This window comes from Castanea sativa, chromosome 6, assembly GCF_040712315.1.
Source record: "Castanea sativa cultivar Marrone di Chiusa Pesio chromosome 6, ASM4071231v1".
Lineage (NCBI taxonomy): Eukaryota > Viridiplantae > Streptophyta > Magnoliopsida > Fagales > Fagaceae > Castanea > Castanea sativa.
In genome coordinates this window covers 23,892,279-23,916,465 of record NC_134018.1, presented here as the reverse complement: position 1 = coordinate 23,916,465, position 24,187 = coordinate 23,892,279, and the positions used below count along the sequence as shown (strand labels likewise).

The window sequence follows — 24,187 nt, the reverse complement described above, 5'->3', positions numbered from 1 at the left end:
TGTGTTCGCAATGTTTTGGACACTAATAACATTGTCTGCATCAGGTTTACTACGGTTAAATATCTCATTGTCATCAGTGTCTCCCTCAATGTCCCTCTCAAAGTCCCCTCGTTCAATCCTCTCTTCATATTCATCTCTATCAACAAAATTTTCACCATTAATGGCTGTCTCATCAACATAGTCATCATCATCATCGTCGTCATCATCATTATCATCATCATCATCATCATGAACATCATCATCCTCTGCATGTGCAGAATACTCATATTAAGCATCCGGAACTGTAACTTGTAAACTTGTGGTTGTTTGTTGGATTTCCTCGATACCAACTTCTGCACATGGCTCCAATTGTATTTATAACTCAATACCACTTATTTCAGGTATTCTCTCCAACTTGTCAAACATGATCTTTACATGTTTGTCTGCTTCTATCACCATATACTTGTAATTAATCTAGTGCTTCAGGACTTCATGTGACATACGATAAGTAATTTGTAGGTTGTGCACAGTAGGATTCACACACAATTCTTCCATAACTATCATCTTCAATTCATCAAGGGTCTTCAACCTAAGATCAATTTGAGTATAATAGCACTTTATACCCGGCCCTTCAAATAGCAATCCCTTGTTTGCATTGGCAGTCTTAAGCAGACCACCGTGGTATAGGATTATATCAATTATAGTCATTGTGAACCCGTTAGAGCCAAGTTACTATATTAGTTAAAAAACATTTCATCTAGTCAAACTACACAAAGTACAAAACAAATACATTACATACTAGAAGCCTTAGAATTTCACATGAATTTTTTTTAAGAGAGATTTTAGTCACAGCTTATGTTAACGTTTGTTATTTTTAGTTAATAGTAACACATTTTAAAAATAGGGTTTAATGTAAACACACTCTCCCCCCCCCCCCCTCCCAAAAAAACTATATAATCTGTTCAAGTCTTTAGTAAAGGGCAGTCAGTTAACGCAAGGAAATTGTAATCACTTGCCATAGCCAAAGAGAGAATATAGTCACTTGGTGCAACCACGGCTTCTAAGACCTAACTTTTATCATTATTTTTTTAGAAAGTGGATCATCATCAAGGCAGAGCCCTTTGGACCCACTCCTAGGGAGTAAACCCCACTTTGCTTATATACTATATGCTTAAATTCAAGTTACATCTAGTGTGTTTTTCTGTTAACATTACACCACCTATTATCTTCTAATTGGAGAAATATGTCATCTAATCCCCTTTCAGTTTATTGGTTTTTCCCATAACCACCATGCTCACCAAATATCAAGCCTATCAAAGATTAAGAATCATCTCATCTATGCCAAAGGCCTCTTGGCCTGGTGGCCCCTCTAGCTCTCCCCTAATAGGGTGAGCTCAAGCTCTGGTTTAACCCACCAACTCCCTCTATAAGGTGAGCAACTATAATAAACTTGAATGCAGATAACTATTTGCATTACAAATATCAATATATTTCACTTTCACACAGTCAAATATTTGTTCTTTTTAACTATGTCCATCTTGAAGCAAGAAACACTCACTAATTGCAGTGAGTCACAAGAACAATTTGATGAAAACACAAACCATTTACAACAAAATCCACAACCTAAATTAGTTATCCCAGAAATGCCATTAAATATTTTCTCAAGTATCTAAATAGTCAAACTCTTTAACCCACACCCCACAAATAATACCCAACAATCAAATCAAAACCCTTACCTAAGGTGTATATTTCTTGAGAGAGAGGAGCAGTGACAGAGAGAGGCAATGTGGTGTGAGATCAGAGATAATGTGGTGTGAGAAGTGTGAGTGTTATGGGTGAGTGAGGCAGTGAGTTTACTAAGGATGATGAGAGTGTTAGAGGCTGAGAGTGGGTGAGAGTTATTCACGTGTTCTGCATATCTGTGTTTTATACAATTTTACCCAACAAAAATCGAGTCTATAAGACTCGAGATCCAAGTATATTTTAATTAAATTTCGAGTTTTATAGACTCAAGATCTATGTGGCGTAACTCGAAGCAAATCAAGTCTTAAAGACTCGGTTTTTGCTTTGTAGAAATCGAGTCTTTCAGACTCGAGATCTATATGGCACAATAGTGTCCAACTCATCAAGTGCAAAGCAAGTCTTTAAGGCTTGAGTTTTATATAGATCTCGAGTTTCTAAAACTCAAGATGCTAGTTTGCTAATACATTTCAAACGTCTATTAACTTACTATATAGAACCCCCTTACTATGCTAGTCCCCAAATTCCCTCTAATTAGTTGTATAGTTGCTTTCTATTGTACTTTCAAAGTGATGTATTAGTGACAGTTGTAGAGTTGCCTTTTTTTTTCTTTTTTTCTTTTTCTTTTCAAATAGAATAATTTTAGGAAAAATTTAGAAGAAACACATCCGGTCAAACTTATTTAATTATGTAGCACTTTTTTGGAACTCTAGTTTGTCAAACTTGAGTTCCAAGTATTATATTTGATCAAATTGCCACAAGAGCACATAATGCTTAAGTCATAAGTGAACATCGTTGATTATTAACCTTTCTTGAATTGATTTTTATAACACTAAACTTAAGTCATTAAGGGTTCTAGTGTCCCCCCAAAATCAAAGATATTTCCGAGGTTCAATTATGAGTGGAAGGTGCTTTGCATTTCATGACATATATCATACAACAACCATCCTACTTTGTTCAAGGATCCCATGGTACGCGTCAAGAGTGATATAAGTGAAATGAAACCAGTGTCACACAATCAACTTTTCCCTTGATATATATATATATATATATATATATATATATATATATATATATATATAAATAAAAATAAAAAGACTCTTCCCTCTTTGCACAATACCTAATGCGACATCTTTAAGAACAAAACAAATGTAATGAAACTTGGTGTTAAATCAAATACGCACCATGCTTTTATAGATCCACCAGGAAAGTCAATGCCTTCAAAAAAAAAATTCAATTTTAAATTCCATACATTTTAGAAGCTTGACACTTGAGCCGAATATTTAGTATAACCTTAAGCTTAATAAACTTTCTAAACGTATTATAGCGAACAAAATTGCAAAGATGGAAGAAAATGGGCTTTTGCCTTTTTTTATTTTTAAATATCCAGCAAAATGCCCCTGTGTGAAATTATTTAGGGAAATGCCTCTATTTTAAAACTCGATTTTCTAAAAGTCGAGTTCCAATTTAAAACTCGATTTTTGGACAATCGAGTTATAGCAAACTGAAAATAAAAATAAAAAAATTTTGTGAAACTGGAGTTCCTTGAAAATATTCAAATATAACTCGAGTTCCAGGATTTTTTTTTTTTTTTTTTTTTCCTTAAGATCAATTCCGCTATAACTCGTTTGTCCAAAAATCAAGTTTTACATTTAAAACTCGATTTTCTAAAAATTGAGTTTCAAAACAGAAGTATTTTCCTAAATAGTTTGAGAAATTGAGCAAAATACTGGAAATTTTTTTGAAAGGGGTAAAACCCCATTTTGGCCTTGCAATGATGTCTCATTTAGTGAAATGGATGTAAATATTAATAATGATGTGAATGATGATGCATATATCCTTTGTGGTTAAATATTAGATTTTTTTCCTCTTTCACAATTTCTATTGTAATGATTGATTCCCTAAGATCAATCATTATAGATGTTTGAACATTATATTGTTTAGGTATGTAATTTCATCGTCACTTTACCAATAGATTTTGGCAGTCATGTTAACTTATGATGATGATTGAAATAAATTTCTTTTACTGGACATGATCATTAAATATTCATATAAATCCAAAAAAGATATTGAAAAGAATTGCCATATTTTGGCTTGTCAAAATTTTCCAAAACAATCATATTATAATAATATATATACTCATTTCCAATCTTTGTCGTTTCCATATTTTCACACATACTTTTGTTAAAAGAAGCTGAATAATATGCATCTGTACACTTATCATACTTTGCCCGTACCGTATTAGCCCTTTTTTTCCCAAGTCATGTTGCATTAAGACAACACCAGGATTGCATGATTAATTCATTTGTGTTATACTACCCCAAATTCAGTTTGTTTTAGCTTCAATCAAGCACTTGTCACGTTCACTCGGCTTCTCTTTCCTCTTCACTGGCAACTGTGGCAGGTAGATCATCATCAGCAGCTTCTGTTGAATTTTCTTCATTATTATCTTGATCATCCGCATATGCCTGGGAGCTCACCACCTGACCCATCAGGTCTTTATGCTTTAGATTCCCTATCAAAACAGAAATGAATGTTTAGGACTTAGCATTGAAGTATACACACACACAGATAATGAGGACACCTTGGACTGACTAACCACCTCAATCTACAGACAAGGATAAATAAGACGTTTGATGAATAAAACCAAAGCAGAGCATAATTATAAAGGATTAAAAGTATGTAAATTTGTTTTCCAATTTCAACTCAAATTTTTTTTTTTCAACAGAAGTACATGAGTGATGCAGGACTTAACAAACACACCTGCACAATACATTCACAATCCAAATCTGCACACAAATCTACACATTCTAGGATATTAGAGTGGGCATAATTCAAGGCTCCCCTTCCCCCCAAAGCCCACGCCCCCCCCCCCCCCCCCCCCAAAAAAAAAAAAAAACCCACAAGAAAACCAATGATGTATATTGCATACCCATCCAGAAAGAGCATCCACTTGATGTTGTATGGAGAAGAGCCTTCACACAGAACAAGAAACGTTCCATAGATCTCTTTGTAGCAGGGATTTTGCTGGTGATAACCGTTTGTTTCAAGCCCTTTTGAAAAGAATAAATCCAAAACAAAGTGATGGATGTAGGTCATTTAATCTCAGATTCTTTTCCTAATAAAATTTTATTAAAACAAAAAAAGTAGGAATATAAGTTAAACCTTTGCTTCAGAACATAGGGCTTGAATTGTTCTTGTGGCCTTTTGAAGATCTCTCACCTGATTCAAAAAAAAAAAAAAAAGGCTCAAATCTCAAGAATGTGTATTGCAATTAATCATGCTACAAGAGATTTGGTGCACCTTATCATACCAATTGGATTATAAGCTCATCAAACATATTGAAGTGGGCCTGCAAGAAGTCAAAAACTGGAAAGCATTCTGATTTTAGTACCCAAAGAATCGCACCTCAGATCATTGTTATCAAAAGTGTCACACCTATACCTTTCAGAAAAGAGTCGACAAACTTCCCACCATACTTGACAGCCATGGCATGCACAGTTACCTGTACCATCATTTTAAAATGTGAATATTTTTTTACCCTATGGCTTCTGTGCTTCAGAAGGTGACCATGAAACACAAAACAAATGTTAACAAAGAAACCCCCCAAGTTCTGTTTCTTTACCTTATGGTGAGTTCTGCACATGTTAACTAATGATACAACCACGTTCACAGACTGTCGTAGTTTGATCAATAGTTTTTCAACGGTTTGAACTTGAACACCAGCTCTGGGTTTCTCCAAAAGAATGACTTCCTTGACCTAATAATAAGAAAGGGAAGGACAAATTCTTATTCTTTGACAAATAGTGAATTTTACTAGCTCATCTGATCACAGATTCAAAGATGGAATCTACAGCTTACCAATTTGTTAAGAATAGTAAGATTTACTTCATGCTGCACATAACTCCATCTTCTGTAACATCTCAATGAAGAAATAGAATAAAACAATCATAATAGGAAAATGGAGATGCCTTACCAGTACCCGGTACCATAAAACAAATGTTGCAGAACATAAAGTTGGGAAACCATGATGATCAGCTCCTTCCTTAGTTTGGGAAACCTGTTACAGAAAGAGAACTCTATATTATGAAGGTAAGGACAGGAAACAATGCATAATGGGTTGACAGGTTCTAATTATATATGGACAATATATCCAAGTTTGAACCAAGTCAGTGTTATTGTTTTCATTTTCATAAATCCATACTCATTAAGTTCCTTTGTGTACAGTACACTCTCATCTCCTTAACAAAGGACACAATCTCAAAAATCTAGACTTAGGTGGTATTAGGGTGATCAATTTCTAGTTTCAAAATGGCCCCCTCATAATTGACACATAGCATAAGGACAAAATATCACCATTAGTCTGGAAGGTAAAATGTCCAACCCAATTCAAAAAGTAGGGAACAAATTCAAGCACCTGAGGCAAGATAGAGCAGGCTAGTTCATCCAACAAATCAGAAGTTGATTCACTGTTTTCCAAGTAAATGTGCAACATTTTCTGTATAATTTCTCCCTGCAAACAGCAGAAGGTTTTAACAACCATATACACAAACACGCATACTGCAATAAGTTCCAAGATCATTCCCTAATCAGGGAAAAAGAGCTAGGAAACATAACATAGATATTCTTACTCTGCTCTTCCATCCACTCTCAAGTTGGCTGTTATCCCAGTTATGCCTTAAAAGCTTCTGAACAGATGCTCCAAGTCTGCTGCGCAATGCAGGAAGAACCCCCTGGATACATTCTGAGTGTGTGATTTTACCATTTTCCTCCAACTTATCCAGAATATTCTGGAATGAGTTTACAATAGATTCTAGAGTAAGAAGAGATTCTGATGCCAGAGTAAAGGAAAAAGAGCACACTGCAGGAACCAGATGCCAATACCAATATGGTTAAAAATAATAACAGAAATAAGTAAAGAACACCGACAAAAGGAAACATATCAGAGTTTATACCTGTGTTCAAGATACTTTCTAGATATGAATAAGCGCCTAGATATAAATATTCTACAGTCCCAGGCAAAATGTTGGGCTGTATGTCTGATAAAACACTACCCGGTATTTTGTTGGGCTGGAATGCTTCAAGAAGATCAGAGAGAACTGGCTTTTCTCTCTGAATAGCAGGAAGATTTAGCATCTGCACTTAAATATTAGAATAGGTGTTTAATAGTTTTAGATACCACGACTTTCCTGTAATTAATCAGCAAGATCAAGTATCAGATTTGGTACAAAGACACACACACAGTGAGTGAAAAGTTCACCTTACTGAAACAACAAAGTGTCTCCTTGAAAACCAATGTAGAAACTGCGGATCTTGAAAGCACAAGATTGGATACATCTGGGTTCTTAGCAGAAGCAGATTGAACTTTCCAATGTTCTTGACAAGTTTCATCACCTACAAAGTATCAGATCTAAGATTAAAAGAATATTGAAGCTCTGGTATACTATTTGTCCAACCAAGTTGAATACTATCATCTTACTTTCTTTCAGTGAACAAACTACACGTTTAAAATGCTTCTTAATACTTGGAAAAAGTGGTCTAATTTTGCTCATGAATTCATCCACTGTCATCCTGGTGAAACCAGCTGATGGATGCAAGCTTCTAGCCAAGAATTGTTTGCCCGGAGTGAAACAATTTAGCTTGTAGTGAAGATCCCGGAGGAGGTATAGATATAGGGGAAACTAGCAGACAATATATGGTTTCTGTTATCTATAAGGGGGTTAAGGAAAATAAGAACCTGTAAACCATTATCAGTGTAAAATTAAAATGGTACCTCTGCAGCAGGATCAGAGCAACAGGAACCTTGATTCTGCATTTGAAAAGACACATTAAATAACTCCACACTCTTCCATTCATCTATATTGGACAAAACTAACTAAGACTAAGCAGCATGGTTTTTTACTCTATGATGCACCTACAGGAAATCTATGTCATTAGCAATGAAACATATAAAATAGAAGTAGTTCAACACAGAGTGTAGTTTTCTGGAAGTTCTATTTGACAATCTACACATTGTGCCAATCAATGGTCCTGTTTTCTATATGTAAGATAGAACACAAAATTTGAGGGGACATATACAACTTGCAAGTTCCAACTGCTAAGCCTAACCTATCTAGGACTAGACAATTATAGTTATACTTCTAAGCCCAGTGTACAGAACCTTTCCATTACCAAAAATGCAAGTAAACAGTTATTCTTCAAAATCTCACTAAGCTTAAAATTGTTAGGTGCACAGACTAACAGCAATCAGATTCAATAATCAGAAACAAGTACCAGTTTCAGAATTGGCATTTGAGCTTCATGACCTTTTGCGAAGTGAGTTATAATTGTCAGCTTCATCTACTAAATACTGATCAGTAACAAATGCTGGATTTTTTAACTAAGCAATTGTAACCTTTTTTTTTTTTTTTTGAGAAAAACGAAGCAATTATAACCAAGGCAACCAGGCTTTTTGTGCATGTGTGTGCATAAATGCTGATAGCAGCAGACATTCCAACACAACTATGAAAAATGATAAAACATTGATAGAGAGTTAGTGAGCACTGATGCTAGATATGTCGGCAAGGAAATTTTTAAAAAATCAAGATACAATAAGGCAAGGCTGCATTAGTTTTAAAATAGATGTATATTATGACAAGTATATGTTATTGTGTTGATGGGCTCTAAATCAAATGGTACCTCCAGCCCTTGAAAGAGTAAGATAGAGAATGAGATTGTGGGTTTGAAACCCATCAAGTGTGTGTATAATTATCAATATACATTATATCAACGTTTGTTTATAAAATGAATATCAAAAGATTTTGAAGAAATTCTGATACACTAACTTCTTTATATATTTAACAACATTCTCCTTGATTTATTTAGACCATGTGCTATCCACCTGATAATAGATTCCTACCTAAAAAATTTAGATGATAATTTCAATAACTACTCTTTAAGAAGCTCATAAACCAACCAAAAATAAAACTAATCTGCCCATTTAGGACTCCTATATACCACTGCTCCCGTCAGCCCTATACATATTACTCCACTTGCTCCTCAGTTTTAAAGGCATCTCTCTCTCTCTCTCTCTCTCTCTCTCTCTCTCTCGACATTAAACAAAACCTAGAGAGAAATCAAAAGTCAAATGTGGATGAGCTTGAATCAGCACTCAAAACTCTTTGAAACCTTCTCACTTCCAACCTATGCAATCAGTCTTTAGGTACTACTCTCCTCTCTCATTCTCAGTTAGAACAGTATCCGCATGTGTCCAGAAAGTATCTAATTTTAAATTTACATGTTAATTTGTGAACATGATCCCAACCATGTCCAAGCTGTAGCCATGTGCAATAAACATTGGACCCTGATTCTGAGTGCCTTTAATAGTGTTATCACTTCCTTTTAGAGAGAATATATTTGTAGCATGGATAAGTAAACTTAAAAAAGTAACTATTTTTTTTTTATAAATAACGTAAGAATATTATTAATGATAATAAAGAAAATGCCAAGACGAGTACATTGGGGATGTACTATGGGTACAAAAATCAAGAAACAAAAGAACAACGGTCAAGAAAAATAGAAAAGGAAGAACAAGAAAAATGAGAAAAAACCACACTCCATTCAAAGAGTGTGTGTAAGAAAAAAGACTTAATCTCCAGCAAAGATCGTTCACAGCCCTCAAAACTTCTAGCATTCCTTTCTCGCCAAATGCACCAAATCAAGCAATGAGGTACTAATCTCCAAACATCAATGTGACGATGTCGCGCAAACTTTCCTTGCCAAGCCTCAAACACCTCAATAACAGGTTACTAAGTGTTTTTATTACAAATAGACAAGTTTGACTGGAAAAACTACTTCATGTCATGCACAAGTTAGATTTTAATGTGGTCATAGAATTTATTTGTGCCCAGTCTCCATACTATCTCTAGTTCTACAATTCAATTAGCATTTGGAAAACATATTCAAAGGAAGCAGATATTTCACATAACTTTGTCATAAGAACTTCATGCATCTATGTTAAAACAAGACTATACAACCCTATTCCTAATCACTTTCTTAAGCACTCTCAGAATCCAATGTGATGGAGATGAGTTACATCATAATTTAAAGAGAAAAAAAAAAACATGAATATGGGAGTATGTGAATTTTTACCTCAAGAACAGAAAATAACTCGGCCTCCTAGAAAATGGATTGATGGTAAATAAAATCAAAGGGACCTAAACGTGAGATTTTGTCTGAATTGTAGGAGAAATAATGCATTCTAATTTCTACATTACAGCATAGTTTAAAAACCAGACCGGACAGTTGAACCGGTTCCACAGGGAACCAAATGGAGATGAGTTACATCATAATTTAAAGAAAAAAAAAAACCTAAATATGGGAGTATGTGAATTTTTAGGTCAAGAGCAGAAAATTACTCAGCCTCCTAGAAAATGCATTGATGGTAAATAAAATCAAAGGATCCTAAATGTGAGATTTTTCTGAATTGTAGGAGAAATAATGCATTCTAATTTCTACATTACAGCATAGTTTAAAAACCGGACTGGACAGTTGAACTGGTTCAACAGGGAACCAATCTGGTCCGGTAAAACCAGTCAAAACTGGGGACTGGGAGTAAAAATGCTTCTTTGATCGTGCTGGTTTTTAAAACCATGCATTACAGTTCATTTGTAAAATTAATAAAACTATTTTATTTTGCTATTCATTAATGAAAATATGACTACTTAAAAAAATAGTTTCAGAAAACTATAGTCACACTAATTTACAAGATCCTGCAGGTAATGCTTTGAAAATGCAATGACTACTCATGCCAAATACTATCTACACCCACACACCTCTGAAAATGCCAAAATGGAAAAGCATTGAACCAGAAGGGGCCTGAATTTGAATCTCTGCGCTTCCAGAGCCTTGGCAACTGCAGAAACTTCTATAATATCAGGCTCACTAGAGTCACAGAGGTTTTGATTTGCTGAATTAGATGCCCTTCCTTGTGAATTTGAAGCCGAAGACTCCTTATTTGGCACCTCTTGGCTAGTCACAACTCCCACTTTCTTAAAAGCATCCAATATTGTTGGCTGCCTGAGTTTTCCATTAGCATCTGAACTTGAGGCCTTTGATGTCTTTTTATGTCTCCTGTTTTTTTGCATGTTGCTGTCTTGGGTTTTCTGATGCTTATTCTTTTCAATGTGCCCCATATGTTGGTTTGGGAGTGGAGATCCAAAATGATCAACATAAAAATGAAGCTCAGGTAGAGATATAGAGCACCCTTCAATGGAATTGTTCAATAAGATCTCCAGAAATCTGCATTATCAAGACAGACAGATCAAAATATCATGACAGAAATGACAATTTGAAGGAAAAACCAACTCTTGGACAGATGAAACTAGAAATGATTTATAACAATATCCCGGAAGTAAATACTTTGTAACATATTGGCAATTCTCATAAACAACACCCAAGTTTCACCATCTTTTTTTATAATAATCCAAACTTTCCATTCAAAACATTTTCATTTCTTCATAACTCTTAAAACCATGATTTCACATTTAAGTAGGAGGTAAGGCATTTCTTCCCTTCTAACTCTTAGAACCTCAGCTTCAGAATCAAATAAGAAGTAAAACAGTATCAGAATAAAATAGTTGCAGCATAACAAAGAAAAGCGTGTCTACCCTTGCTGACCTCAAAAAAGGGGGAAAAATAAAGAAGACACCCCCCCCCCCCCCGCGCACAAACACACATATATAAAACACCATTTGTGTTTTTCAATCAGTTCTGTTCAAAGTTCACATTAATGGAAAAGGCACTCTTTTTCACCGATTAAAGCATACAGAACTCCAACATTGAAACTGAATTAAGTAGTGGGGCTCCATTCTTAATCTTTCTTTAAAGGACACAAAGAGGCAGTACCAAATCCACCTTAAAAAATTAAAATTCTTTCATTAGGAGTTGGATTGGCAAATATCTGTGAAAATGCATTACTTGAAAGGCAACAAATTCGTGGTGAATTTGTGAAGTCAAAAAATATGTCTTGAAGCTGCTCAGATCTGCCATAAAAAAGATCTTGCTCGCACAAGAGATATTCGTGCTCAAGCAATCTAACTCAAGCAAGAGATATTTGCTCAAGCAAGCACAATCCCACTCAAGTGAGATATTCAGCATCAGCTTTTGTAGTTAAATAGAGTTTTTGCCTCTAGCTCATTGGCAAGCTCACTCAAGTGAGAAAAAGCCCACTCGAGTGAGCTCATCAGATTATGTTTTTAAAAAAGGGCCGAGCATCTTGAGTTATATCTGCACAATTCCAAATGCACAACTTGCTCAGCACCTTGCAGCAGCCATTATCAACTTGAGCAAGCTTTGGGTGTTTGTTTAGAGAGCTATTTTTGTTCAAGAAAAGAGAGGGTTGAGCTCCCCATGCTTCCAAGATGAAAATCTACATAAACAGGAAGATTTTATTTTATAAAGCCATCAGCCATTTGGTTTGTTTGCTCAACCCATATAGAGAGTAATTTCCTTTGAGAATGAAAAAATCTCCTATCTCTCTTAATATTTTGAGTTTCTCAATCTTGTGCACTTCCCCATGATATAGCCAAGATCATAAAAGACCCTTACTTAGAGCTTTATAGAAATACCCATTTTATTTAGCCCATTCATCTTTCAATCCCAAAGAGATTGCTTGAGACTAAAAGCACCGAGCTATATATCCAGTGAGTTTCACTGCAGTCAAACCTTGGAGTGCCCAAGGTTCTAGCTTTCGCGGGCAAGGAGTTCATGGTAAATTAGATGAGGATTCCAAAGGTTTTGGGACTACTGCAGTATGAAGGCAAGCAACGCATTTGCAGAGGCTGCATAGGGAGTCTTGGCTACAATGGTTTTGTGAGTCATTGACTATTGTTATTATTCCTTATTTAGTGGATTTTCTATGGGACTATTTGTGTCCCCATAGTGGTTTTTCAATTGGAAAGGTTTTCCACTTCGTAATTAATTCTCTGTATCACTATCTTTATTACTTTAACTATATTGTTTTATTGGTTTATGTGTGTGGGATTTTTTTTTTTTTTTAATTGTTGTGCTTATTGTTAAATTTATTGATTCTGCAAGGTTAAACACATAGGGGTCTCAAACAATATTATTTCATCTTTGAATAAGGGAGGGCCCATGTCCATGTCAATGTTTAAAATTATCAAGATAAAGAGAAAAGTAATAAGAATTAACTACCCAATTTTTGAGAGATGTGAGACTATTATTTTTTATTTTTTGTGAGTAATACTTATCAAGTAATATCACTTAGTTGTATGCAATACTTCCATCCGCATTTATGTTTCAAGGTTTCGTTTGTCCTATCTCTATCATCAGAAGGCAAAAAATCTCTAAATTTAGTTTTGATTCTTTTTCTTTACAACATATTTACTTTTGTAGATTTTATGAGAGTGGAGTAAGAGAGTGTAAAAAGAAGAGAGAGAACACAAGGTTTATGTGGTTCAACCTAACAGCTTACGTCCACAGAGGAAAAGGAGAAAGCCTTGACAGCTACATGTTCACTATAATATCAATTTATCCAGTTAAATGAACCCTAAATGGGTTATATTGGGAGAGAGAGCTAGGGTTAGGGATACATGGGCTTACAATAGAATTGGGCCTCTTAGGCCTACTCATATAAACCTAATACCTCTAACACCCCCCTCAAACTCAAGGTGGAGGCTTGACAAAAGCTTGAGGTTGGAATGTAACTTGCGAAGATGAAGAAGCCTTGAAGAAGAAGACAGATCAGTTGAAGATGCCTTGAAGATGACCATGAAGACAACTATAAATAGATCAGATAATGAACATGCGAATTGCTAATGATGACAACAAAGAACGACTATAAAAGACTGCCAGAAGATACTAAGGTCCTAAGAAGGCTACATCAGTATGCATGTGCACATGACCAAAGAAAGAAAGCCAATAAAATCAAGTATGCACGTGTGCATTGAATATTGCCAAAATCACCAAAATTGTCAAGGTTTCCCATATGCTGTCAATGGCAGGAAAAAAATTAGGACGATCCTGTATAGCGGCTAGAAGCAATGGCAAGAGAAAACCTTGACTACAATCCATGAGCCCATATTGCTGTAAAATATCGCTTGGAAAGTCACTCGGCCAATGTCCACAACAAGATTACCATTACCAAAAGTTGAAGACCAAATTTCACTAGCCACCTACATATCCAGCAATGCCACATGGAGCAATCTACAAGATTGATTCTTGTAGTAAATAATGTGTGGCAGCAAGTTGTATAAACACCATCACTTTATCACTTACTGTCAAAGTCAAAAAGACTTCTGAGAAGTTTATGAAGCATAAGTCAAAAAGACTTTTGAGAAGTTCATCAAGAATAAGGCTTTAACTTTAAGAAATATCATTAATCTACCCAACATTAAAGGAGAGGAGGATGCCTCAAAATGACTATTCAACGCAAGTAGCATGAGAGACTACAATTGCATTCAACAATAACTTCTCCGCACCAAGAGCTTCAAGCATGAGTGCATGACCCAACTTGAGTACTTCATAGTAGTGTAAAGACTAAGGCCAGGATAGTGCGGCAAGGGTTTGACAAAGGTAGGGTGCAGTCTAACTCTGTAGAGATAAAGAGGACTTCGGATCTTGCCGGCAGTAACAATCTTGATGGTAGTGATTGAAAGGAGGCTCTGTGACAGTGGTTTGTGGAAGGCAGTAATCCTACAGTGTGATGCGATTTCTGACAGCAGCTGGACTATACCGAATAGTTTTGATGGTAGTAGTGTGAGGCCAAAGAGAACAAACACAAAGGAGAAACACTAAGGAAGACAAAGACTGCTCTAAGGATAGAAAACCATGGCGACAAGAAGGTGCCTCTAATACCATGTAGACTTTATAAGAGTGAAGAAAGAGTATAAAAGAAGAGAGAGAACACAAGGTTTACATGGTTCGGCTTAACGGCCTACATCCACAGAGAGAAAACCTTAACAGATACATCTTTACTATAATCTCAATTCACCCAATTACAATGAACCCTAAATGTGTTTATATAGGAAGAGAGAGTTAGGATTAGACATACATGGGCTTACAATAGAATTACAATATAATTGGGCCATTTGGGCCTACTCATATAAACCTAATACCTCTAACAACTTCATTTCAGGAATTTTTATCAAACAGTTTTACACTCTTTTGTCCCTTTTTCTCAATTTGTATGTCTTTTTAAAATTTCAATTCCTTTTATGTCCTGTTTGTTTCAGCATAAAATATTTTTCTAGAAAGCAATTACAATATATGTGCAGTTGTGAGTGCAAAATGAAATTACATGTGTATTAGTGTGTAAAACCCATTAATATGGCCAAAAATAAGTGTCCATATGCAAATCAATGTCTAAGGACAAAGATAACAATTAGAGATAAAAGGCTTCGACTGTTGGAAAACACTAATTGGAGCATAGAGATAAAATTTATATTAAACTAAAATCTCAAGAATTAAAAACAAGAAAAAAAAAAATCTAGAACACTAATGCTAAAACAAAATAGCCTTAGACTCCAAAATTATTTTGGAGTCAACGATGGATCCTCAATAGATTACTTACGATCAACAAGTATGGAGTGTATCATGTTTAAAAAAAACTATTCTAAACTAAATAGGAAAAGGACTTGAAACATAAAATAAAACTCATGTGGCTTTGGAACAGACAACTTATTCCATATTTTTGAAATTACCAAATTGCCCTTGTTCTAGTAAAACTTTATTAAAACTAATCCAACAACAAATAGATGACTAAGCAAGGTCCCAAAATAGCTCTCCATCAAATTAATGTGTGAACACTAGAACCAACTTTCCCTCAACTCTTATAAGTCTATAAAGGGGGCTGCTAGTTACATTCCCCATCAAAATATCATCACATGCAAAAGTAAGAAACAAAATGCAATCACTCAGTCAAGTGTTGAAGTTGAATATGGAGTGATGGCACATACTAGTGGGTTGACTTTGTTACAACGTTTCTTAAAGAGTTATGCTTCTCAGTACCTAATCTCATTCCACTATAGTGTGATAATTAAGACGCTATATACATAGCCTCCAATCTTGTGTTCCATGATAGAAATAAGCACTATAGTGGATTGCTACTTTGTAGGAGATAAGTTACTAAGTGGAGAAGTCACTACACCATATGTGTCAAAAGAGCAACTAGCGGATATCTTCACAAAATCATTGTATAGGAGTTAGTTAGAGTCAATAATATGTTGCAAGATGGGCTTATATGACTTATATGCTCCACCTTGAGCAAGAGTATTAGAGAGCAAATATTGTTGGGTAAGTGTTGTGTGAGTGATATCATTGGGTGATACTCCTCTAGAAGAATCGAGAAAACACTACAATAGTATAGTTGTGAGGTATATCTATTGAGGTTTCCTCATCAGCTATCATTGTGGTAAGGCGTCCTCACCAACTATGATTTTCAAAGAATATTCCCTCTCTCTTATAACAAACTTCCTTACATATTTGGAATACAAATGGTGAGTGTTGACACATGAATTTCAGCTCCTCTTTCTAAAGATATGCTTCTATAAATCTATTAACAAAAATAAATATTTATCACTCCATTCTGGCTATGTAATAATAATAGAAATTGTCAAACAGAAATCAATTAGTTAAAAAAAATTTGGACCAGATCTGTGCTTGGGCTATGTATTTATCACTCCATTTTTTTTAATTGATTAGTTACAAACACACCTAGTGGGTCTTAAACAACATCATCATCCACCTCGCACTTACTAGGGGAGAAGTGCCATTCAAGCTAGAGCCATTGGCTAATGTAGGATGGGAAATGAAAGTCGCAGACTGATTAAGCCTGGCCAAGGCTATCCAAAATTTCAGTTAAGCGCTACTCAGTGAATTACTCCACAGTTGCATTTCATCAACAATAAAAACTGACCATTTGTGTAAACATTGTCAAGAGCACAAGAACATACACAAGGTTCCTCAAACGCTTCAATAGCTTGAAAACAGTATCCTCTTTTGTAGCTTGACTTGTACATGTAATTTTTCCCTCTACTTGTGTACAGAAGGCATTGAGCTTCATGTGGCAGCAGGAGTGTAACAAACTACAATGTTAATAACCAGTCCTTTGAAACATGAACGCAAAATTTATAAACTTAATGACTTTACCAGTTCCCGTATCCAATTTGCTGCATAATAGAGAGATAGACACACAATTTGTTTCTGCTTCTCAGCCAAAGACTTCCAACCAGCTCCAGAGAAGTACTGGTATTGCACAAGCCAAAAATTTATTAATGCAGTGTGCGTTTGGCTCCAAATTAAAAAGTCAACTTATTTCACTATTCAGCTTTTTGTTACTATTAATGGGCCCCACTGCACTTTTTGGTACTATTTATAGGTCCCACTGTACTATTTTAGCTAACTTTTACCTTTATCTACAATACTTTCAGCAAAAAAATTTCAGTTTCAGCAAAATAAATTTATCCCAAACAGACCCACAATAGGCAAACCCAGCAGTATTGACAGACTACTTGAATGTAGAAGCCAAACCAAATCACAATAACAAATAAAAGTTATAAATCAAGATAAAACTAAAAATATCAAAAGCTACATTGAATAATTAAAAATAACAATTTGATATGCAGATTGGGAGCATTAAATTAATGAAATTTGGGTCAAATTCAAAGCTCTACTAAGACCTTGTATGAGAAAAGCTCATTTAAAGGCACAAATGCGGCTATGTCTACCATTGCAGGACCTTCCAGATAAAAAAAAGTTAAATGCTGAGGGAAACAAACAAAGCATTTTGATACCCTTCTTCTTTCCTCCAAAGTTTCACTCTGCCAAAACCTCTCAAACTTGCTTCTAAATCTTTAATTGCCAAGTCCAAGAACATGAAAGAAAAACATAAAACGCAAAAATATACATTTGGTCCCTAAATTTTGGTTCAGTATCTATTTTAGTTCTTGAAAATTAATATACACTCAGTTAGTCCTTTGTGAACAATACCATGAATACTAACAAAATACCAAAGAGGAGGGAAAGAGAGATGGAATAAGAAAAGAAAAAGAAGGCCAACATAACTCAATACTCAATATTTTATTCATCACTACATCTATTCTTTTGAGTACATTGAGTAAAAATATATATAAGGGCTCTTTCTGGTACTGGCAGAAAGTTAACTCTAAAAGTTGGCAATTGGGTTAGTTCCAAAGCATTTATGCAGCCTTCGATTGCAATATTAACTTTCCAAGCATGAAAAGTTACTTCCATAATCTTCTTGTTTTTGGAAAATATTTACAGCTATATTAAAAATAATTCTTTCAAGTTGAGGGAACAAAAAAAGGTAAGGGAAGTCCAAAAATAAACATTACTAGAAGTAGTAAAAAATGACATGTCAATTGGAAGTAACCGTAAGTATGACTTCGGATAGAATAAAATGGCAGAAAAGAATACAAGTGGCTGACCCAAACTAATCTGTGGAGAATCTATCGGCAAACCCCAAAATATTTGGCACTAAGGCATTGTTGTTGTTGTTTATATTAAATATAATTCTTTAAAAAAAAAAAAAAAAAACTCTGCTTTGCATAGTACCTAGATTTTTCAAGGTCTGTCACCATAGCAAGCAATTGCAAACCTCTGACAGTATCATCTAGGATGTACCTTTTCCTGGGTCAAAGTTACTAACCTAGCGATACTTAGCATACGCTCTACTTCTTGTTGGGCGATTTAATGTAAAACAAAAGTTTCAATTTGGCAAGTCTTCCTATAACAAATTATAAAAAAGAAAGATATGAGAATTTATGACTTCAAGAACAGCTTCAAAGGCTTCATCCCATAATTTTTAGGCTTTTAAACCCTTCAATAACTTTTATGAATTACTATGTTTGAATCCTTGATCAAGACAAAAGTAATTGAATCTCTGAAGAAGAGTATTCTAAATCTGATGATGTTAGAAAAAAAATAATAATAATTTGTTGGTTCTAACCTTTGAGGAAGGAAGGTGCAAAGGGCAGCCAAGTAATGCATCAATTCCTCCAAGGGATCCTTGATTTGTCAACCTCTCAATCTGAAGATTGACATAAAATCCCAATTATTTATCCCATTTTGTTACTCTTCTCACTTCCAAAAAGACCATGCACTTACAGTGGATAGTATAAGGAAGTTAACAGGAAGAATCTGTAAAGAAGATGACCTGCATTCAACAATATTTCAACTTTAGCATTCAGTCATTTGGACAATTTTTGAATGGTACAATACATGGAAGAATATGGCCAAAATATTACTGCATCGAAGAGGAAGCCAGTGGCAAAATGTTCAAACAAACAGGAGATATATCACCATCCAAATTCATCCACAATTCACCTGCAAAAAGGAACAAGAAAAGATACTTTAATCAGTAGCCCAGCACAATTTTTTTACAGGTTAAACAGGATTACACTGCATCACAACACAAAATTCACCTTCTAAACCAAAATATGGTTCCTTAAAAGGCAATTTTCCACCTTCAAGATCAGACAAAAAAACAGATTCGAACTCTCCTACATGTTTCCCAACCCTACAACATACAGACAAGTTTTAAAAAGTAAAACAAAATTACAAGATTATTTTCCCATATTGCTATGTAGCATTAAAGTACCAGCATCAGGTTGTTAAACTTAAACTTACCATTCCATAATTGATGGATGAAGAGTTCTATTGGCCAACATTACAGCCAATTCATCATAAAACAAAATCAAAGGTAAGGGCGACTGTTTGCAAGAGTCCAGAGATGTATTCAAGAGTTCCAAAGCCTCTTCACAGTTTGACTTCTGTGCAAAATGATGTTCAGGAATGGTGAATGCACAATATAGAATATATTGGTAAGATACAGAACATGACAAAACCAAAGAAACTAATGCTGATTGCATCTCAAAGAAATCATTCACAAACAAAAACATTAAAATATCATTAGCTCATTGAAATATTTAGCACTGAAAACAACATCAATTGAATGCAAACACTCTCTATATCTCTAATTGAATTGCTACTAGGTCCAACCTGAGATGCAGATTCACGGCAAACACTATTTGCATCTCCAAAGCAGGAAACTATCTGTAGAGTTCCAATTAAGCCCATCTTCTTGTACTTCAGATCTGGATTGCTTACCTACCCAGTGGGAGGGGCAGAACAAAGAAATTGCTTTACACATAAAAGTAACAGTATATACACAATGAATACAACCAAAACAAAGATACCAAAATTCAACAAAATGATCAAAAAATTAATGTATACATTCCATACCAAAAAGGATTTACAGTACCTGCTTCCTTATTATCATCAATAATTTATTTGCAATGGAAGATCCATATGAATCTGCACTTGATCGAGCTGAAAGTGCCAAATGGCTAAAAGCCTCATAAACCTGCACAAACAGGAAAGCCAGTGAAACAATGTCATGTAGACCACTTATATAAGAAAGCACACAATACTATGAAATACCTTGTGCAGATTTTCAACACTAAATCCATCCAAGTAATCCAAAATACCTGAATTTCAGAACAAAGAAGACATCAGGAAATCTTGGAAACAGATCACTTCAGAAAATGCACATGAATCTAGAAAAAACAAGGCACCGGTTATATGAGAAGAAAGAGGAATTAAATCTTGTGCAAATTTGGAGGCCAGCAGAGTCATAGTCTCCAAAGCAGACTGAACTTCGGAAGTAACACCAGATCCAACATGAGTAATTAGTGCACCTAAAACCTGCAAAGAAACCACAACAAACAATTCCCAGAATCTTTTTCATCATTTATAAACAAACTAGTTTATTTTGAAACTGCTTACTTCCTGTCTTGAGTAAATATCTACGAACTCTTCAAACAGACAAGTATACATGTGAATTCCAAACTCCCTGGCTTTTTGTTCTTTGCAAGCCAACAGGCACTCGGACAATGAAAGAAACAACAGGAAATAATCCTAATGAAAATCAATGAGACAAGCAGATAGAATAATAATAAAAAAGCTATAAAATCAAAGTTAAGTGATTCAAAATAATTGTTATAGATACCTTCACTAATTCCTTGTTTCCACAAATGCACTGATCAAGCATAACTGTCTGAATGCAATCTTCAATAATTTTTTTCTTGAACATCTTTACTATGCTCTTCTGCAGGGACTCACCGTTACTATAAATGAGCATAAGCAGCCATATGTCAATGACTTTGTGATCCTGAGGTTTCTCAAGGCAGTTCAGTTGTTTCAGAATCTCCTGACAGAGTAGCTGTGAATAGAAACAAATACAAAAATCTAATAAAATGAGTATAAAAGATTCTACAGACTACAACAGAGCAAAGGCCATACATTCCTATGCAGCAAAAGAAAAGGGCAATACATTCTTGAATCGGAGACTTGATCTTAGGGCATCAAGAATTGAAGCCTCTGTGTTGTTTACAAGTGACTTTCCTTTGATTTTACTGCGTTGTGATGCACGAGAATTTGATACACCAACAAATTTTAACTGCTCACGAATCTGCGAGATTATTCTCCAAACATTTACTGGTGTCGCTGATAGCAGCAGAAATCTAAGTAGATATGGCATGTGCTCCGCATCAATCATTCTGACGCATGATAATGCAATGCTAATGACCTTGAAATTTAAATAAATAAATAAAAACTATTTAGATTCGAGCTATTGAACACAAAATGGTAGCTTTCTCATATTTGACTGCTGATCAAATGAAGCAAAATAAGGATAGTACAAATCACAGTCCCTGTATTCATGGCTTATCAAGAAATGAAATAATCAACTAAATAAAAATCAGTCACATCCAACTCAACTAAGTGGATTGTCATGTTTTTCCAGTACCAAAGAACAAAAGCTTGAGAACCCATATTTCATTGGCCACCAAACAATGCCTAATGCACTCTTTGGTGGCTGTAAATTTAAAGCAAAGAACAGATATTAAGGGCTTGTTTGGATCACCATGATTTTGAGTGATATCACTCAGTTTTTATCACCGAGTTTCCAAAACAAGTGGGCCCCGCCAAAAAAATTTTGTTTGGCTTAGTTTTTGGGCGATGTTTCCATCACTCAAAACTCAAAAATTTGAGTGATGGATGATGGAAACTGAAAACAAAATTTTGGTGTTTTCAGTATCTGAAGTATGAGTTATGGTGGCAAAAGGTGAGTTATGTGATTGAGTTATGTGACCAAACAAGAATTTTGGAGTTTTTAAGATAAAGTGAGGTTTGGGTTATGAGTTATGGGCTTTGAGTTTGAATTATGAAAACTGAGTCATGGTCAAACCAAACGAGCCCTAAGTTTCTAAATCTTTATTATTTCTAGGGCATGAAAAGGCAGAAACCTAAACAACATTAAATGTAGGATTCAAAATACTTGGAACATTTGTTTCCCAAATTTTTTCTCGACAACAAAGTCTCAAAAAAAAAAAAAAACCTGTTCTTGCAACTGTTCATCCAAATTAAGGTTCGAAAGAGAGTCAAGCACTGGCACAATGATAGCGGAATCCTCTTGAAGCATTTGTTCCAGGCAATCAACCACAGTCTTATTGTTTTGATCGCCAATAATCTCTGGCAATGATCCAATGATCTCTTTCTTTAAATTTGGAGGGCAAATCGAAAGGACTTGCATCAATTTGTTAGCAAAGGCATTGGAATCAACAACGAAATCAAGCCACCGAAACTGATTAACAATAAGCCTAGCAATATCATCTACAAGTGTTCCAGAATGTTCTGCATTCAAATCAAAATATTCCGGAAGCTTCTCGAGAAGCATGCTTTGAAGGTCTAGCTGGATAGATGGGACCAGCAAGAGATGCTGGACTAAACTCTTGCTTCTGGTTGAACCAAAACCATCATAATTATTCGTAGGGGTGAGAACCCTGCAGTCAGAAAATGTTGCAAAATGTTGAGAAATTTTCTTACACAAAACATATTTAATCTAATTATGTTAGCAGACAATTAGACTGTTTGATTGCTAAGTTATAAATTACCCCACAAAAGCTTAAACCGTTAGAAAATGGTAAGTTTAATCATTTAAGCATAATTCGACCCCCCCCCCCTCCTCACGTACAGGTCCAAACTCCCCCCTTGATAAGTGGAGGCAACAAGTGGGATTTTTAACTAAGTGGAGACAGAATTCGAACTTAGAACCAGTACTCTGACGCCACCATAAATTACCAATAGTCCCAAAAGATTAAGTTGTTAAGAATGTTGAATTAATCGTCTAACCTTAATTTTAAAACAAATATATGTGTGAGTGCGTGGAATTTTTAAATGAGGAAGTAGAGTGAAAATAGAGTTCAAACTTAATCAATTTATAAATAAAAAAATGATGAATTAATCATTTAACAATAATTCTAAGTTCTAACACTAAGAAGTTGAATGTAAGCCATAAATTCTGTTCATGAAGTGATGAAATTAAACCTATTATTATGTTTCTGAAATTCGTTAAAAAAAATGAGAAAAGTGAAAAAAAATAATAATAAAGAAAAGGGAAGTGACCTGCGAAGATGATGAGGAGAATGAATGTAGGAAGAGAAAGCGGAGAGGAAATCGGAGCGGACATCGGGAGAAGAGAAGAGGCGGTGGAGGTGGCTGCGGAACTTGTGGGGTTGGGAGGGGAGACATGGTGGACCAGCGGGGTTGAGGAGAGTACAGCCGGCCTCCGCAAGAATCGACACCATTTTGTCAAATGTTGCTGGTGCTGGTGCTGGTGCTGGTGCTGGTGTTGGTGTTGGTGTTGTGGCTTTGGGGATTTTGGGAGGAGGGAAAGGGGGTTCGGTTGAGGAAGAAGAGGATGGTCTTTTACGAGAAGGGACTTTATTGTGAAGAAACACCATCTTCAATTCCGCTTCGTTTCTCTACTTTCTCTCTTCTACTTCCTCCAATATTCGAGAGAGAGAGAGAGAGAGAGAAGGTGTCAAACTCAAAAGGCAGAAAACAAGCGCCAACTTTCAAGAGAATTGGCCAAGGTGGATTGTTTTGTAATATCTCACCTTCGCGGAAGTCGAATTTTTTTTTCATTTAACTTTAATTTTATAAGAATATTGTTAGTTGTCCTGTCATGAAACAAAGTGAAAAACTGGCATCTCGAGTTTTAGAAACTCGAGTTTATAAAACTCAAGACCCAAGCACTGGAAGCCAAGGTGGAAAAAATTCCACGTGGAAATCGAGTTTTAAAAACTCGATTTCCACCATTTTCCCTTTCGTCTCTGCCTTCTTCGTCTGACTTCTTCCCCTATTTTTTCAGTGGATCTCAAACCCTCAGCCTCCGTCGTTAGATCGTAATGGGTTTCTTCTTCTTCTTGATGATCTTCGTTGATGATGAACGGCTGTGATTCCTCCGATCTTCTTCAGAGTCTCCGAGAGTGATCTGCTCCGCCGTCCGATCTCTGTACGTTGACACCATTTCTTGTATTTGTCGGAAATGAAAATGTTGTCGGAGACAATAGAATAATAGTCCTATATATGCACATGATTAGCACTT

General features: G+C 35.3%; 1 protein-coding gene across 3 annotated transcripts; it reads right to left on the bottom strand.

The window, feature by feature from the left end:
• Positions 1 to 3,822: 3,822 nt before the first annotated feature.
• LOC142641427 (uncharacterized) lies at positions 3,823 to 23,656 on the bottom strand. 3 transcript variants are annotated; one of them, XM_075815866.1, is made up of 31 exons: positions 23,203 to 23,656; positions 22,136 to 22,580; positions 21,071 to 21,325; positions 20,747 to 20,959; positions 20,524 to 20,655; positions 20,313 to 20,442; positions 20,179 to 20,225; positions 20,000 to 20,101; positions 19,738 to 19,845; positions 19,366 to 19,508; positions 19,161 to 19,255; positions 18,984 to 19,062; positions 18,844 to 18,892; positions 18,686 to 18,766; positions 16,867 to 16,962; positions 16,671 to 16,774; positions 10,533 to 10,998; positions 7,493 to 7,528; positions 7,199 to 7,400; positions 6,980 to 7,113; positions 6,675 to 6,855; positions 6,351 to 6,580; positions 6,137 to 6,232; positions 5,696 to 5,779; positions 5,581 to 5,613; positions 5,345 to 5,479; positions 5,164 to 5,224; positions 5,033 to 5,088; positions 4,885 to 4,941; positions 4,652 to 4,772; positions 3,823 to 4,234 (listed from the first exon to the last, which is right to left on the bottom strand). In XM_075815866.1, exons 1-31 carry the CDS (start codon positions 23,538 to 23,540, stop codon positions 4,083 to 4,085), a joined length of 4,461 nt encoding a protein of 1,486 aa, XP_075671981.1. In that variant the 5' UTR covers positions 23,541 to 23,656; the 3' UTR covers positions 3,823 to 4,082. The 3 variants fall into 3 exon arrangements, 2 of the variants coding, with proteins under 2 accessions (XP_075671981.1, XP_075671982.1); XM_075815867.1 differs by having other exon boundaries at positions 19,366 to 19,505; XR_012845397.1 differs by lacking the exon at positions 3,823 to 4,234 and having other exon boundaries at positions 4,694 to 4,772; positions 5,023 to 5,088.
• Positions 23,657 to 24,187: the final 531 nt, after the last annotated feature.

What these genes read in the sequence shown, in the direction of transcription:
- LOC142641427 (XM_075815866.1), bottom strand. Translation starts at nt 23,540, where the DNA reads ATGGTGTTTCTTCACAATAAAGTCCCTTCTCGTAAAAGACCATCCTCT. An exon ending in GCCGTGAATCTGCATCTCAG is followed by an intron (nt 19,509 to 19,737) that starts GTTGGACCTAGT and finishes CATTTTGCACAG; the next exon opens with AAGTCAAACTGTGAAGAGGC. An exon ending in AGAGTGGATGGAAGAGCAGA is followed by an intron (nt 6,233 to 6,350) that starts GTAAGAATATCT and finishes TGCTGTTTGCAG; the next exon opens with GGAGAAATTATACAGAAAAT.